The sequence below is a fragment of the Pelecanus crispus genome, chromosome 1, assembly GCF_030463565.1.
Source record: "Pelecanus crispus isolate bPelCri1 chromosome 1, bPelCri1.pri, whole genome shotgun sequence".
NCBI classification, from domain to species: Eukaryota; Metazoa; Chordata; class Aves; order Pelecaniformes; family Pelecanidae; genus Pelecanus; species Pelecanus crispus.
Window position 1 is genome coordinate 55,543,168 of NC_134643.1, and position 17,019 is coordinate 55,560,186.

Below are 17,019 nucleotides of genomic sequence, written 5' to 3' on the forward strand. Positions count from 1 at the left end.
TTTCAATAGCACTCAATCATCAATGATTAATAAAGTGATTAGACAAAATTGATCAAAACAGTGACTTAATTACAGATTCAAAGATGGCAAGGTTCACTCTTACTACATAGAAGCACATAAGAGAATTAAATCACAGTAAGTTAAAATGATTCATAAAAGGATCGCGTATATATGGAATAAAGGTGGGGGGGGGCCCTCCCATTGAGTCACGAGGTTTAGACTAGACCCCCTTGCTTTCTAAACTCCCTCTCAGAGAGGAGCCTAGGTGCGGCTAGGTCTAGTCCTGCTCTCAGACTTGGTCAACAGTTTATATGGATAAGGATAATGTATATATATGCATGTACGTATATCTAGTACATAGGAAAAATATATAAAGGAAATTGGAGTATATGAGAGAGAGAGAGAAGTTGTATGTAGGGGATACGGAAACCCTCCCGTTGGGTCACGAGGTTCAGAATGGACCCCCTTGCTTTCTAAACTCCTTCTCAGAGAGGAGCCGAGGTGCGGCTGGGCCCACTCTTAGTCTCAGACTTGGTCAACGGTTTAGGAGAGTAATGCTGTAAGAATAATATAGCAATATAAATCTCCTTTTAAAATTAAATCATACATTCACAAACTACTTAAATTGATTCATGCATGCACACTTACAACTGTAAATGCATATATGAAAATAGTATACCTGTTAAAAATTCCCCTCGATTTTAGTGAAATACTCACGTCTAATGCCTTGGCATTTCTCAAAGGGCGAGAGTAGAGTCTCGAGGAGTGAAGAATATCAGCAGCCCAGGCTCCGTTGTCGATCTCCGGCAATGGAGTTCTGGTAGCAGCAGACTTTTGGAATCTGCTAGTTTTTGCTGACTCTGAGAGACATTTCGATCAGAGGGAGATGCTGGCGCAGCCTGCGGCAGTCCAGGAGAGCTCCAAGGGCCTCACTTAGGACTGTCGTTTATAGGATTGTGAGATGATTGACTTTAATCACCAGTAAATTTCCATCCGAGCCACAATTCGGGTCGGCTTGTTGCTGGAATTCCAGCAGGGATGATACCACTCTGTTTCAAGGCTGTCTGGGGTAGCTGTTTGTTCTCGTTCCCCTCGTTAGCCATAATATGAATGTTGATAAGAACAGAGCCGCTCTCTGCTCCAGCCATGTAGGAGTTTCTGGTACAATTAAGGGGCGCTTAACTGACCAACTCGCTACACAAAAGCTGCGGCCTGGAATTCCTGAGATTGTAAAGCAGCCGAAGTAAAGGGGAAAAACAGAACAGAAAAATGGGGGGGGGGGAGATGTACCACCACAGACACATAAATGTTCAAATAAGTTTTACAAAGAACAGCCCACAGTTGGAGAAACCCTCAGTAGCAGGCAAAGAATTCCGTTCACTTTCATAGGCAAATGCTCTAACGTGCCTACATTTTTTGTAGATACAGTAGCCTAAAGCAACTTCTCCTCCTGAAAGGTGGTGGGATTTAAAAAAAAAAAAAAAAAAAAAAAAAAAAAAAAGAAACCACAGCTTCCTCTTAAGATCGTGGAAGATTGCTTAGTACCAAGGGTGTTTGGACAAGGACTTTATGCTGTCCATAATCAGGTCATTACAGAGCAATCAAGCATAGCCTTTTTCAAGAACAACATGAGTAAGACTTTTTGAAGGAAAAGAACATTTAAGGACTTTTCCCATACACTGTTGTCACTATGATAAAGTTGATGAAATGTGAATGTTCTTTTATCAGTTCACTGTTCTACTTGTTTGTCTGCATACTTGGGAAAGTTTCTGCAACTGAGCATGGGTTTCAGTTCTGTTGTTTGGGTTGGGTTTGTTTTTTTTTTTTTAATTACCTTGTATATTATCTTCTAGTGTTTTATGGAAAACAGCAAACTATGAAGTAACTACAAGTTGAATAACATTCTTTGGAAGAAGGCTATCTGAGAGATTGCACTACCTGTGCTACAGCTAGTACATTAAAGCATAAGGATATATTTTGTGTGGACTTAAAGGTCAAAAGTATTTTAGGTCATCTATGTCACTATGTTTTTTCATGACCACCACCATCTGTGATGCACTGTTCTTAAATATAAAGCCTTCCTCCTTTATGTAGAAAACTGTTTGAGAATTTAGGCTGTCAGAATAGTTGGAAAGAAATTTGGGAAAGGATCCAGATTAATTAGAAATTCAGCATCTGAACTGAAATAAAATACGTCTTATTGAAGAAAACTTTAAGTCTCATCTGTCACATAAGTAAATAGGTGTTATACTCAAAATCTCTCTTCTATTTTAATATAGATAGAGGACTTCTATTTAACTATGGTATGCAGATAAGATATGTTCATTTATAACAAGCATAGTGACATGAGGTAGAAGAACAGATTGCCTTTCTACATTAAATATCGATGGCTGGTCAGGAGAAATAAGGAAAAGGAACTGTATGCAGTAACTGTAGGAAAATATTCTGGTCCTGTTTTAGCTGAAAAAAAAAAAAAAGAATATATGGTATACAGAACTCACCAGTTTGCCTGTACTACTAAAAACATACTAAAAACCAGCATGAAAATACTGTTGGTGGCATGAAAAAAAGAACATTAGTCAAACTGCTATGAAAGGAAACTGAGCTTTTTATATACACCATCTCAAGGGAGAAACATGGCTAGAAAGGCAGAGAAGAAAATGGTAAATTTTGTGATTTACCATTACTGACTGTAACTAGTTTCTACTGAAGAATATAACAGAAAAAATACTTTAGACTAGATTTCAATCTGTCCATATCTCATTTGAAAATAAAAATTTTAGAATACTTGTGGTTTTGAGTGATTTTTTTTTTTTTTTCCTCCAAATAGCAGTGAGGGAAAAAAACCCTCCTGCCCTAATTTCCAAGAGAAGCAAAACAGACCCACTTCCTTCTCAGGCACTTCAATATGAGCATTGGTCCTGAAAAGACAGAAACACTCCCATCTCACAGCATGTTTCCAAGGGCACAAATGAAACCCAGGAGGCCTCCGTTTCAAAGTACAGGATTTTTCAAATAGCCCAGTCAGGACCTGCTGCCAAATCAGTCCTCTGCTTCAGACCCACACAAACTCTTCCCCCTATACTAAATATCCACCAATAGAAGGTTATTTTGCTTAATATACTACATAAAATAAATTGAGATTATTAAACAAAAAGTAATCCTAAAATGTTTTAAACCTAGTTCTAAGCCTTGAATTTCAGCATGGCTACTGATAAAGTCCATCTCTGAATAGTCGGTGATCAATAGCTGATACTACTTCTTTCAACAAGACAGGGCTGATAAAAAGGGAAAAAAAAAATCCTCTGTTTGTTTCAAAGAAAAAAAAAACCAACAAAACAAAAGAAAAAAAACCCAACTTGACAATTGTGTAAGAAGCAAGTATTGTTTAAAGCCAGCCCCGCGAGTCTCATCTTGTTTCCAAGCAACACTGCAGCCGGGCACTCCTGCGTTACCTCCCTTTGCTCGAAAAACATTTTTGATTAACACATTGCCACAATGACTCACTCCTCTACCTCCTGAGGGAGGACACTGCAAAAAGCAGTTTTCCTCGCCTTATTTCTCAAGGGGCACTTTTAAAGAACAAAGAAAACACCCTCCAAGCCCTCAGGCAGCCTCATCCGGAGAGTCCCAGCTCCCGGCGGTGCATTCCTGGCTCCCCTTCCGGCAGTTTTGTTTCCTTCCGCACAAAACACTACTGAATGAAAACGAAATAAAAGCCTGCTTTATCTATATCTGCCTAACAAAGAAGGGAGTGTGGTGTGCCTTACAGTGGAAGAAAAAAAATCTGTTCGAGAGGAGCTTTCGCTCCCTTTCAGCGGGGCAGGCTCCCCGAGGCACCAATGGCGGAGAGGCTCCTCCCTATAAATACCAACCTTTCACTGATTATCTTTATTTATAACCCCCCTGACACCCTCCGTCTCTTTTTGAAATCTGTCTCTGACCATGCCCGAGGCCCGTCGCTCCGGTCCCCGCATCCAAGAAGCCGAAGGCGGCGGCGGGCGGCCACAAAGCCCGCGGGCCCCGGCGCCACCGAGCTGATCACTGGGGCCGTGACCGCCTCCAAGGAGCGCAAGGGGCTCCCCCCTCAAGAAGGCCAAGGCAGCGGCGAAGAGCCTTAAGAAGCCAGCGGCCAAGAGCCCCAAAAAGGCGACGCTGAAGAGCACTGCCAAGCCGAAGAAGGCAGCGCCCAAGATGTGATACTGCAAGAGAAAAGGACACTTTTGCAGATAAACCCAACAGCGCTTTCGAAATCCAGCCACGCTGCCAGAAGGAAAAATAAATTGCTGAAACATCAGTTCAAGTCTAGACTGGTACACGATTATCCCCTGCCGTGCATGGATGTGACTTTCCGTAGTGCTTCTATACGAACTCACACGTTGTGGAAAAGTACATTTTAACCTATTTCATTTTAACTCGTGATTCTCCATTACGATTTCTACCCTCATCCCACATCACTCGCTGAGAGGAGCTGACGCTGTCCTTTGGAAACAGTCCCGAGTTAGTTAGGGGACCGCATCCCAGTGAAATATTTACAATTCTGTCACTGTTACCTGCAAGCTGTAGACCGCGGTCAAGCAAAAAAAGTGCCACGTAAGGCAGCGCAGAACAAAGCAGCCACCACGCACAAGGCGTTCGGGCTCCCTTTCCACGGGGGAACAATGGGCAGCAGGGACGCGGCGGGAGGAAAGCGCGCCCCAACCCGCCCCGGGTTTGAAAACCGCGCGCTCCCCCCGGATTGGCCGGCGGCGGCCCCGCCCCTCGCCGCGGGTGGGCCCGGAAACCCCGCCCCTTCCCCCTCTCCCCCCCGGGATTAACGGTGCTTCCCCCACTGAGACCAGGGAGCGGGAGGCACCGAGCCCACCCTCGCCGTGTTCTCATGTATGCTCCTTACACCATGCTGCCTTTTATTGGGGTTTTTTAATGGAACTGAGAGACGTTCACGTAAGTACATTAACTTGTTAGAGAAAAATGCAGGGACCCACACGGGTCAGCAAAACAAAATTGAAGCTGCATATAGAAAGAATTTATGTTTCAGAAACCATGCCTCTGCACCTCAACGGTTTCCAGGTACATCAAAATACTGTGTTTCCGGAGAAGCCAGTAGTGGGAGGCTCAGGTGTTCCTGCTCTTTCTGGGAAGATGTGGGTGGCTCTGAAAAGAGCCTTTGGGTTGTTTGTCGAACGGAGTTTCTACTTGGCTTTAGCCTTGTGGCTGTCGGTCTTCTTGGGCAGCAGCACGGCCTGGATGTTGGGCAGCACGCCGCCCTGCGCGATGGTCACCTTGCCCAGCAGCTTGTTGAGCTCCTCGTCGTTGCGGATGGCCAGCTGCAGGTGGCGCGGGATGATGCGCGTCTTCTTGTTGTCGCGGGCCGCGTTGCCCGCCAGCTCCAGGATCTCGGCCGTCAGGTACTCCAGCACGGCCGCCAGGTACACCGGGGCGCCGGCGCCCACCCGCTCCGCGTAGTTGCCCTTGCGCAGCAGCCGGTGCACGCGGCCCACGGGGAACTGCAGCCCGGCCCGCGACGAGCGCGACTTGGCCTTGGCACGCGCCTTCCCGCCCTGCTTCCCGCGGCCCGACATGCCTCGGCCTAAAGCCCGAAGAAAAATAAAAACCTACGCAAAAGACTTAAAAAAAAACCCTGCGAAAACAGAAGAAATGCAGCGAGAGCTGCCGCCCTGCCTTTTTATCCCTTCCTTCTGGGGTTCGGTGGGACTTCTGATTGGCGGAGGCTGCGATTGTGAAGTTAACCAATGGGACGACAGATGAAATAGCGACCAATCGAAGGTGCTGGACGGTTTGACATCACGAACCAGGATGGTCCAATAGACAAGAACAGGCTTGAGTCATCTCATTTGCATACCGTCCCTATAAATACGGGGGTCGCCGCTATTGTATTTACGTCGTTCCTGCGGTAGACAGGTAGTGACAGACTTGTAAAATGCCGGAACCAGCTAAATCCGCTCCTGCTCCGAAGAAAGGCTCTAAGAAAGCCGTCACCAAGACGCAGAAGAAGGGTGACAAGAAACGTAGAAAGACCAGGAAGGAGAGCTACTCGATCTACGTGTACAAGGTGCTGAAGCAGGTGCACCCCGACACGGGCATCTCGTCCAAGGCCATGGGCATCATGAACTCCTTCGTCAACGACATCTTCGAGCGCATCGCCGGCGAGGCCTCGCGCCTGGCGCACTACAACAAGCGCTCCACCATCACCTCGCGGGAGATCCAGACGGCCGTGCGGCTCCTGCTGCCCGGCGAGCTGGCCAAGCACGCCGTCTCCGAGGGCACCAAGGCTGTCACCAAGTACACCAGCTCCAAGTAAATCTGTTCCAGAGATCGTCTAAACCAAAGGCTCTTTTAAGAGCCACCCACACATTCAGTAAAAGAGTCGTTCACACTGGTGCGGTTCGGTGAGTGGTACTTGTGTCTAGCACTGTTGTAGTTTCCCTGACTAGGACATGCTGTTTAACAGCAGGGAAAATGTTTGTCACGTTTAAGTACCGGGAATGATTTTGGGTGGTCTTGCATGTGCCCTGCTCTTCATCGGGCAGGTATATAAAAACAATGTTAAGCACCTAATCAAGTACTAAATCTATTAAAGTTTTCCTTCCTCATTTTAATCAGCTCTAGGTTTTTTTAGTAAGTGTAGAAAAATATGCACGGTAGTATTTAGGATTTTTTGGGTTTTTTTCCCCTGCCGTTCTGATATGAAATAAAGCAGTTTTTCTTTACCATAACAGCCTTTCTCCAATGCTGTTTATAGCTTTTCAACTAAAATAGCATCGTTCCCTTTAAATATTAGCTGTCATTCTCGAAGGATTTGGCTGCAAGCCAGAGCAGCTTGTTTATTCAGAGAGCTCCATAGGGACTAGTCTGTGTACGTGTGATATTTGGAAGACAATGTTTCATAAAATTTATCATGCCGTGCACAGAGGGAGTGAAATGGTAAAGAGAAAAATAATTTTAGTAGTCTCAGAGATTTCATACGGGAATGGCGCAGTTTTTTTTCTGTCGTTTGTCTAACGAAGAATAAGCGCAGTAGAATAAAGAGGTTCCTCGTAACTCTTTAAGTGACAACGTAATATGAGAATACAAGCGAAGAATAAGTAGTGCTTTCAAAAAAAAAAAAAAAAAAAGGTGAATGGGAGCGCTTTATTGAACTTCGGGTGGTGCAGGCTGTGCAGGGAAGGCTGGTTTTTCGATTTTTCGAAAAAATTTGCCTTTTTGCAAGGGGGCTGAGATCTTGGCTGCCCGGGACAGAGGCGGCGATAAAAGCCTCTGCTGCGGGGCCGAAGTCAGAACTCGGCGGCGGCGGGCAGGTTTCCGCGGTGGCTGAGCGCGCTGCTGCTGGCGGGGCCGAGCTGGGGGAGGAGAAGCGGGAGCGGCGCCGCCTCCAGCGGGGGAGGGAGCTGCGGGGCGGGAAGCGGCCGTTCCTCCCTGCTCCCCGCGCGCCGGACGGCGGGCTTTTCAAATCCTTCCCATCGGCCAATGGAATCTGCGCCTTCCCGCTAGCCAATCATAGGGCGGTGCTGGCTATAAATAGCGGGCCCCGCGGCCGCCGTCCGCACAGGCACTCGTCTCTCGGTGTTGGGGAACTGCTCCGGGGAAGATGGCGCGCACGAAGCAGACGGCGCGTAAGTCGACGGGCGGGAAGGCGCCCCGCAAGCAGCTGGCCACCAAGGCGGCCCGCAAGAGCGCGCCGGCCACGGGCGGCGTGAAGAAGCCGCACCGGTACCGGCCCGGCACGGTGGCGCTGCGCGAGATCCGGCGCTACCAGAAGTCGACGGAGCTGCTGATCCGCAAGCTGCCCTTCCAGCGGCTGGTGCGGGAGATCGCGCAGGACTTCAAGACCGACCTGCGCTTCCAGAGCTCGGCCGTGATGGCGCTGCAGGAGGCGAGCGAGGCCTACCTGGTGGGGCTCTTCGAGGACACCAACCTCTGCGCCATCCACGCCAAGCGCGTCACCATCATGCCCAAGGACATCCAGCTGGCCCGCCGCATCCGCGGCGAGCGCGCTTAAGCTTCTAGCGAACGGATCTTTCAGGCTATCGAAAACCCAAAGGCTCTTTTAAGAGCCACCACTTGGCCACTAAAGAGAGCTGTAGCACTCCTAGTCTTGTGTAGGAAGTGATGTTGCCCTGTGCCCTTCGAGTAGCTTTGCAGTGATGAAAGAGCTCGTTTCTCATCAAGTAAGTGCCGAACAACTTGTGTAAGTCGCGTTGCAAAGGGATTGAAAAGCGTCCTGACCGTAGCAAAGTGGTATGGTGTGTAAGTTTCTGTTGAGGTGATTGTGCCCGGATGAATCTCGGTTTAGGGCGAAAATTCCTTTTTAGACCTTTTTTTTCAGAGGTGTTACTCTTTTATCTGTTAAGGAAAAAGTAATTGTGGGCTTTCCCTTTTTTAAGAGCATATATCCAGCTCTAAAACATTTGTATACATTTTTTCTCTTTGCTTGTGTGTCTTAAAAACGTTCATTCAACCTCACTGAATTCTTAAAGGTGAGCCTATAGAGCTCTGTATTCTTGGCTGAACGTGTGTTCAGGGATAAGTGTGGTGTAAATGCCTTTTGCTGTGCTGCCTTTACTTTATATTTTTACGGCAGCAACGTCATGGTTTATTGTCCTGACAGAAATACTGGTTTTATTTCCAAAGTTTTTTGGTTTTTTGGGTTTTTTTTTTTTTTTGGAGGGGGGGGGAGGGCAGGGCGCGTTTTCTTTCTGAAGGCCCAAGAAATCCTTTCCCGCCCTTCCGGGAAAGGCGCCGGGTCGGTAGTTTTCTCAGTGCTTTATCGCTCCTGGTCTGATTGTCCCTGTCGTGAGCGATATCCCCCGGGCATCTTCAGCCCTTGCTCAAAACCCTTATCGTATTCCCGAGACAAATGTTGCATTTCCAGAGAGCTGGAGTAGGGCGATGGCAAGGGTTATTTCTGCCACTGCCGTTTTCAAAAGAGGTGTGCTTTCTGCTGGTGCCTTCTCTGGGGGACACTCGTGGCATCCTTGATGGTTTTGGGTATCCTAGCTGAAGTATTAGAGATGCCCACTTGGATAAATTTTCTCCACCTGTGTTTAGGCTCCCAGAAATATTTGCTGAACTGAGCACAGAGGAAGTGTTTTCCAAGGAGTATTAAAGATTAAAAACTTGACATTGAGTTCATAATTATTGTTAAACGGAGGCTCTTCCCTATTGCTCATTCACTGATTCAGTGATTTTTTTTTTTTTTTTTGTGAACCTACCCGGTGTTTCTCCCTGACTGTAAATTCAGCGGCACAACCCCCTTGCCCTTCTACTCAATAGATCTGTAATTGCTGCCTGAAAAATGTAGATTTCCAAAACTATCTCTGACTTTCCGGCACCTTTCAAATTTATTTTTTATGTATTGCAGGCTGTTTTATGTAATTTGGGGAGTTCACTGTTCCGTTGAAGTATGGGAAATAAGGTCTTTTTAGTTTTTTAGTGCTACAAATGAATAACTGTGCCTTTAAGAAGCGGTTGGACTGAGCTGAATACAGCCTTCATTTAAACTTAGAAACAAGGAGCCAGGGAGAATTGGGTAGAGGAAACGGTTCTTTTGGAAAGCCTAAAACAGCAAGACTCTTGCTTTTCTGGTGACTGCTGATACGCTTCATCTTAGGAAATCTTCCTTTCTCTGTGTCGGGAACTTGGACTCTGCAGCAAAATCCGACCAATCAAGTGCCTCGACACACCATTTTCTTTCCCTTGTTTTTCTCACTTTCAGCCATTTTCTGTTACTTAACCTCGGAGGGGTAAAAGGAGGCGGGGGCGCAGAAGGTATCGGGAACAGTACTTTGGTAATTAAGATATTCTATGTGACTTATTTCCCCCACCTTATTTGTTCATCGACATGGGATTTGTGTTTTTCAGAACAGATTTTTTTTTTTTTGCAGTAGCTAATTACCAGTGTGATTGCAGAAATGAGACTTAGTGAAAGCAAACTCATTTCCTGTTACTGTCCATGATACCAAGAGATATATTGCTTTATCTAAACCTGTTTACATGAGTTTATAATAAAATTATTAATAAGTCAAGTAAAATAGCTGCTTTTAATATTTCATATAGTAGGTATTTAATATATAAGCCAAGGGTCAGGGTACTTACATTTCAGCAGAAGTTTGGGTCAAAAAAGATGCTTTTTTACATGTTCAAGAAATCAATGATTTTTGAGCAGTAAGAAGGGGAAAGAGTTTGTATTGGTGTTAATCTCTATAATTTTTCTTCTATTTTTTTGAAGACTTTGGACTGTTTTAATAAATATACTATTACTTGGACTCATTCTGAGAGTTGCCTGCTTGAATCATAAAAAGCACTAACACTCCATTAGCTGAGAAGGAAACAGATGTGTAAGGCTGGGTTTTTTTTTTTTTCAGGAAGGATGAGCTCATATGAACCCTAAATTATAATGCCCAAGTCTGAAGTAGTTTTGGGGTATAACACATACTGAAAGGACACTGATAATAACCTATCATAGCTTGTCCTAGTGGGCCTGGTTAGCAACTAGGAAGAACTTATTGTGTGGATTTTGAAGTCTGTAACAGCTGCAGATGGCTGTAGTAGTGATAAGGGGAACAGTGGTAAACTGATTATAGCTTATACAATGGGCTTTCTTCTTCCCTCCTTACCCAAGTGATAAATCCTATCTGGAACTTTTTCAGTCTGCATATGGTGTTGAATCACTTAACTATAAAAGAGCAACAACAAAAATCCCAAATCAGATATAGGTTGGGGAAAAAAGAAAATCCTTTCATAAGGTATGAATAAGAGCTGATATCAAGAATATTCAATTAAGTTGGGTTTTTTGGGCAAGGATAAATTACTTAATGAATTGATAGACATCTTGTACTTGCTATAAAATTCAGAGAACCTGAATATCAACTAAGTCTGGTACAGAATAGATCCTGGAAGGTATTTGCTAAAACAAAACCCCCAAACACCATGAATGAGAAATAAAACTGAATTTGCCATAGACAGTTTATGTAACATTTCTTTAGTCTAAGACGCACAGATGACTTGGTGCAAGATTTCCTAACTCAAAGGGAGAGTAAAAGTGTGGAGGCTCCTCTGGTACCAGCAAGGTCCAGCAGCATTTCTGTGGCTTTTGCAGGAGAGTTTGAGCTAATGAATGCTGCCAAGTAGGAGCCAGCTGTGCTCAAGGTCAGTGTGCTGAGGACTGGCTTGCAAACTGATGGTGCTTTGCCCCTGTGTGGCTGTTGGTAATCCCCTAAGGTGCTTTTTGGGGGTGACTTTAGATGCTTAGTAAGATATTTGGCTAAGATTGTTCCTGGCTGTTTATCTGTCCTCCATGAGTCATCTGGCACTGTGTTTGTATGATCTGGCTCAAATCAGTGGAAGAATATAGTTCCTGTCAGTCCAATGGGAAAGACAGAGCATAACCACTGAGGTCCTAGTGAAATACTTCCTTTCATCAGAAATACATAAAAGGAGGTCTGATGAAAACATCTTTCTAGGACAAAAAAAAAAGTTTGAATCAGTCCTACTTGACACTTAGTAGTTCCTGAAAAAGTCTGTACAGATATATCCATATGAAAAAAAAAAAAAAAAGGTGAGGCTTTCATTTGAATTAACTATTGTAATGTAAAACCTTTGGAAAGGTGACATGATGATTTCCATGCAAGCCAGTATGTAAAGGTGAATCCTAAACATCCTATCACATGCTTTTCATTTGCAAATCCCTCTTCGGGGCTGCTTCACAAGCAAATCGCTTCTTGCTTACAGTCTTCAGTAATCACCAACAGTGAAGCCTGAGCTCAGCCAGCCTCAGCTCTCCTAACCAGCCTGGGCAGTACTGCCTTGCTGCATCTCTTCTTCTCTCTCCTCCCCCACTTTCAAGTCACGTTGTATCTTCAGCTGTGTATAAGCATCTTTCAGATTGTAGATGTACAAACATCATTGTCACAGCAGTATGAACATTTGTTAAGTTTTCATATTATATATAGGTGAGCTTTAGGAATAAGTTTGTCAGCTACTATTGTTATGGATTTATGTGTGCTGGCCACTATAACAGGGTCTGATCCTAGGATCCTGCTGATTAATGTAAGGTCCGAGTGAAGGTTTCCAATTCCTCTTATATTAATTAGTTCTCAGGTTACAGCTTGAGCTGGGTACCTCCAGAGAGGGACCCCTACATCAGATCATGCCCCTCAATTATACCTGTACCACCCTGCACTTGGTCCCCAAGTCCAATCACTTAATTCTGGTCAGTAGTCTCTTAATTTCTTATTGGTTTTCACTGTTGCTGGGCTGGCCGCCTTCTGAAGTTACAGCATTCTCTTGGAATTCTTTCCTTGGTCCTTATCTTCTTCATTCTGCTTGCATCTGCTGGTTTCAGCTAGTTCTGTGTTAGCAGCATTAGTTTTATCAGAGATTTTACTCTTGGTCAGCTCTTGTGGCCTAAGGCTTCAACTACTTTAGTTATTAGTGCTAAGCTACTAATGATAAATGAGACTATTTAGAGAGAAGAGTAAGTACAGTTAATCAAACTTCTTCTGTAACACTATGAAGTGATATTCAAATGGGAAGCTCTATTCTCAGCAAAGCTGTTACTGAAGGAAAAATGGCTAGTAATAAAAAGGCAACCTACTTAACATAATAGATAAACCAATGCAAACTAAATTTGATTAGAAACAGCTGGTAGATGAAAACTGTAAGCTCAATTTGATACATTGGCTTTGAGATGCAGACTCTTCTAACTATAAAACAGTGCTGTTACACTGTTCTGTATATTGTAAAAGATGCATTGCCCTAGTTCTAAAATTGGGTCCAACAAGCGTTTCCACACCTTTTTAAAAGTTAGGAAAATATAACACAGTATCAATCACAAAGAACTGTTGCAGGTACTGTTTGCCAGCACAAAGTTCTTTGCAATGCAGAAGTCCAGGAGAGGAGACATTTCTAGCCTCTTTAATCTTATTTATCCAGGGACAGCACTGTGGCAATGTCCCTAAGCATCCAGGTTGCAGCCTGTGTGAAAACTCTCACTTCCTACTGTAGGAGTGTCCAAATGTCCTAGGTGACAGTACGGAGCTGTTATGTGCAGGAGCATTACAAGGGACACCTTCCTGACTTTTGGTGAACACTTTACTATTCTGTAACTGCTAAGGTCTCAAGCATTAACTTCTCTCAGAAAAGAGCAGTGGCCTTTACCTCTCTGGTGAGTACTCGTACAACATTACTAACTGAAATAGTGATATGTGAAAAAAAAATCTCATTTGTCCAGAAATGTGAAAGAAGCAAACCAACCCCAGCAAAAACAAACAAATAAAAAAACCCCACCCACGTGTTCCCAGGACCTGGAAATAGGTAGTATATGCAAGCACCAGAAAGAAGAGCAGAAGAATAGTTGTACTTATGGAAGGTGTCAATTGCACTTAGCAGGTAATCAAGATCCCAAAATATCTACCTGCATCTTGTCTGGAACACCCAGGCTGTGAAAATAAAGCACAGCATAAAACAGGGGACAGTATAAACTAAAGCAATTGAGAGAAGATGAGAGGAAGATAACAATCAGTCCTGGACCAAAAAGGTATTCAGCTATGGAGACAACAGTTGGTGAGTAAATTCTAATGGTTACAGAAGTGTTAGAGGTTGGAGAGACAGAAGAATAGAATTGCTGTTAGCTTCTAAACTGCACAAAAGGCCATTCAAAGCACATCATAGCCAACACCTTCCCCTCCCTGGAGACCTGATGAGGGCTGATAGCAAGCATTCCTCGGCCTGCCTGACCCCGCAAGCAACACTGGCCTGCCCACTTGGAAACTTAACTGGGGTTTTGAGCCTGTGTGTGTTTTAGGATACATGAGTGAAATCACTTTTCTTTAAAATAAAAATGCCTTCCCTTCATTGTATGTCTTGCACTGAGCTTTGCTGCAGCACATCAACGTTTAGGTGGTGTGGGGGTGTTTGTTGGTTTTTTTTTTTTCTCCTCTCCTTTTTCTTAACATCAGTTAATAGTTAATCATAGAGAAAGAACTATTTGTGTTATCCAGCTTTCAGGCAGTGGTAGCATATGGCTTCAGTTCCAGAACTGATTCCCTGTCTTGCAGGTTGTTTTACCTGCAAGCACTGTGACATGTTGCTAGCACAGGACTGGGAAGATGCTAAAGAAAGTTTGTTATTGGGCTTGATCACCCCATCTTTATACATGTGCAAAGACTGTACTATACCTGGCTGTGTCTTCTGTTTGGAAGGCACTGATGCACCTGTGGAGATTAAATATAGTCAAGATATTAAAGTTGCTCAAATCTGCTGTGTATCCTTTTCACTATTTGCCCTTTATCTGGACCAATCACTATACATCTCTGAAGACCTTCCAACATTTCCTTGCATGACTGCCCCATACGATGAATATTTGAGGCAGTTACGAGCATCCCCCTTCTCTCTGCACCTCCATTTTTGTATGTCATCCTAAGCACTCTCATCCATCAGGGATGGACCATTAAAGCTATACAAAATGCTGGCCTGTCATTGCTTCAATCTGTGAGGCCATTAGGATGGAGCAAATTTTTCCAGAGGACATACAAGATAATTTTCAGTAAGTATTCAATATGGTCCCATGGATTTTTAGCAGAGTATGCCAATGTTGTAATGTACGTGTGGATGCATGGTGTAAGAAGCATGACAGAAAAAGGAAGAAGGATGGTTTCTGTGACACAGCCTTTCAGGAACAGCCAAAAATCAAATGCAAAACTTTCTGTGTGTTTCAGAAGCCAATTCAATGAGCTGAGCTCTGAACATCTTCAGAATTAATTCAGACTACTGATAGTCCATGAAAAGCCAGTAAGATCCCCACTATACCAATGCAATGATAAGTATCATTTGAGAATTTCTCTATGCTTTGCTGCAGTCAGCTACCTCATTGTCAAAATCACTGTCACACCGAGATTAGAGGACTTCTAAGCAAAGAACCATGCTAGCTACAATTCAAGTTAGTTATATAGTGAAATAAAATATTAATAAAGCTTCCTTCCCTGCCCCCTCCCCCTCTTTTTTTTCCCCCTCCCCTTTCTACTAAATCAAGTATGGTGTTGGTTGTTGAAATTCAATGTTGTTTTCCTTAGTCATGCCAGTTTTGATCTTCCCATCAGTTCTCCCAAGCAGGGTCACCCGACAGATGTGTATGCATGTTTTGTTTGTAGGGAAAAGGAACATATCCAGAAAAAAATGAAGCTCATTTACATGGATAATGGTCTAGTCCACTTCCAGGAAAGATTATTTTCAAAGTCTCGAAGAAGTAACTATAGAGACACCAAAGAAAATGCGGGGGATGCCAACATTTGGCACTCTCAGGTTACTTTGGTAATCTCAGTCTAGGCCGATATCACACAGAAGTTTCACCAGACCAAAGATGTCATGCCACGTCTGCATCCAAAGCCTGAAAACTGTAACAGTCAGCAGCGTTGTCAAGCCGATTCTCACTATTTCACTGGTTGTTTCAGCAGGTGTGCACAGAGTTTGAGTTCACCTTGTGGCAGCACAAGCGTGGTCTACACAGAAATAAAATGAACATCCAGTTAAATGCAAAGTAGTTAATGTTGATTACATGTTATGAGGACTGAATAGAAATTGTTATATGCGTATGTGTGTGTGCATGTGTATATGCAGTTGTTGTACATTTTCAGATATCTAACTTCCCGGATCTTTAGACTTAGTCCAGATAGAAAGTCCTTAACTTACCCCTATAAAATTTATTGGGCTGGATGGCCCTGGAATGAAATGGCAGTAAGACATCATTAGAAGTATTTTAAAATACATTGTATTTTAAGAACACTTGTATACATTGCATTTTAAGAACATGTCCAAATACTGATACTTTGTATCCTCAAGAGTTTTGAGGGGTTTGGTTTTTGTTAGTTTTTTAAAGCACATTAGAAATAACATTTAAGAATTACTATTTATCAGCTATTTAACTAAAAATACAGTTTAAAATTCCCACTAATTAATCATAATGTCCCAGTATAGATGCAGAACTCCACTACTATATTAGCACAGCCACCCTCAGCTGTGTCCCCCAGAAATGTGAAGCAGAGCTTCCCTGAGACCCTCCATGAGGCTCTTCCAGGTGTTTCCTGTTGCAAAAGGGATGATGGTATTGTACCTTTTCTTCTCCCTGAGATATCTTTCCATAACTGTTTCATTTATCCATCAATCCTATGGATGCCTTTACTTAACATTCTGATTTGGGTTTTGGAGTTGCCAGTCGCTTTTGCTTTGTAAAAAAAAGAGGCTTATCTGACTGGAGGCTGACAAGCACATGCTAATGGAGCTATCACTTAATTGTGGAATACTTAGTTTAAAAGTAGGAATCAAAAAGCAAGCTGACTGATAGTGTTTACAAGGTGACTAAGCAGAAAAGTCAAGAGGCCCTGATATCAAGGGGGGAAAAAAAAAAAATCAGATAGGCTATGACCCTTCCCTAAATGCTGTAGTCACAATTCCAAAACAGGCAGTTGCCTGAATTATAAAATAGATTCCATCAATAGATGTACACAATTTTGTAAAAGAAAGCTGAAGAGTTTTGAACAAGGTTATGTCTAGTGAGGAGAGAAATGGAAAAAAAGCTAAAATATAACAACAGAGATTTAAATCAAAAACCTGCCACCTTATGTTTCTGTGTTTGGAAAAAGTCAGTATATCAAATTATGTATAAAAAATAAATATATCTTCTAAAAGGATATAAATTTCTTTTTTGCACATGTATCTAGTACATTTTCTAGAGGATGAGGGGGGGAGGGGTGGTAAAGGGAACAAACTAGGTAAATTTCTTACCCTAAAAATGTGTGAGCCATTTTGATTAATAAATAAGAAAAATGGTGGTGGTGGGAGGTTGCTATTGAAACACTTTTTCTTTTCTGTTTTCTAAAGAAGTTACGTAAGTTATGACAGTGTAGAACTTTTATAGTGATATGAGTTCTCAGAATATGAAGACTAAATGCAAATTAAAACAGAAACCACACAAACACAAAATCCCTGAGTAGTTCTACAGTA

General features: G+C 43.4%; 3 protein-coding genes across 3 annotated transcripts; 2 read left to right on the plus strand and 1 right to left on the minus strand.

The window, feature by feature from the left end:
* Positions 1-5,105: 5,105 nt before the first annotated feature.
* Positions 5,106-5,582, minus strand: LOC142594317 (histone H2A-IV). Its single transcript, XM_075716934.1, has one exon. It carries the CDS (start codon positions 5,580-5,582, stop codon positions 5,193-5,195), a length of 390 nt encoding a protein of 129 aa, XP_075573049.1. The 3' UTR covers positions 5,106-5,192.
* Positions 5,583-5,845: 263 nt separating this feature from the next.
* On the plus strand, positions 5,846-6,400 carry LOC104026180 (histone H2B 8). Its single transcript, XM_009481883.2, has one exon. It carries the CDS (start codon positions 5,942-5,944, stop codon positions 6,320-6,322), a length of 381 nt encoding a protein of 126 aa, XP_009480158.1. The 5' UTR covers positions 5,846-5,941; the 3' UTR covers positions 6,323-6,400.
* Positions 6,401-7,609: 1,209 nt separating this feature from the next.
* On the plus strand, positions 7,610-15,611 carry LOC142594005 (histone H3). The gene is made up of 3 exons (XM_075714595.1): positions 7,610-8,189; positions 14,461-14,811; positions 15,171-15,611. The coding sequence occupies exon 1, from the start codon at positions 7,610-7,612 to the stop codon at positions 8,018-8,020; it is 411 nt and encodes a 136-aa protein (XP_075570710.1). The 3' UTR covers positions 8,021-8,189; positions 14,461-14,811; positions 15,171-15,611.
* The last annotated feature ends 1,408 nt before the right edge of the window (positions 15,612-17,019 follow it).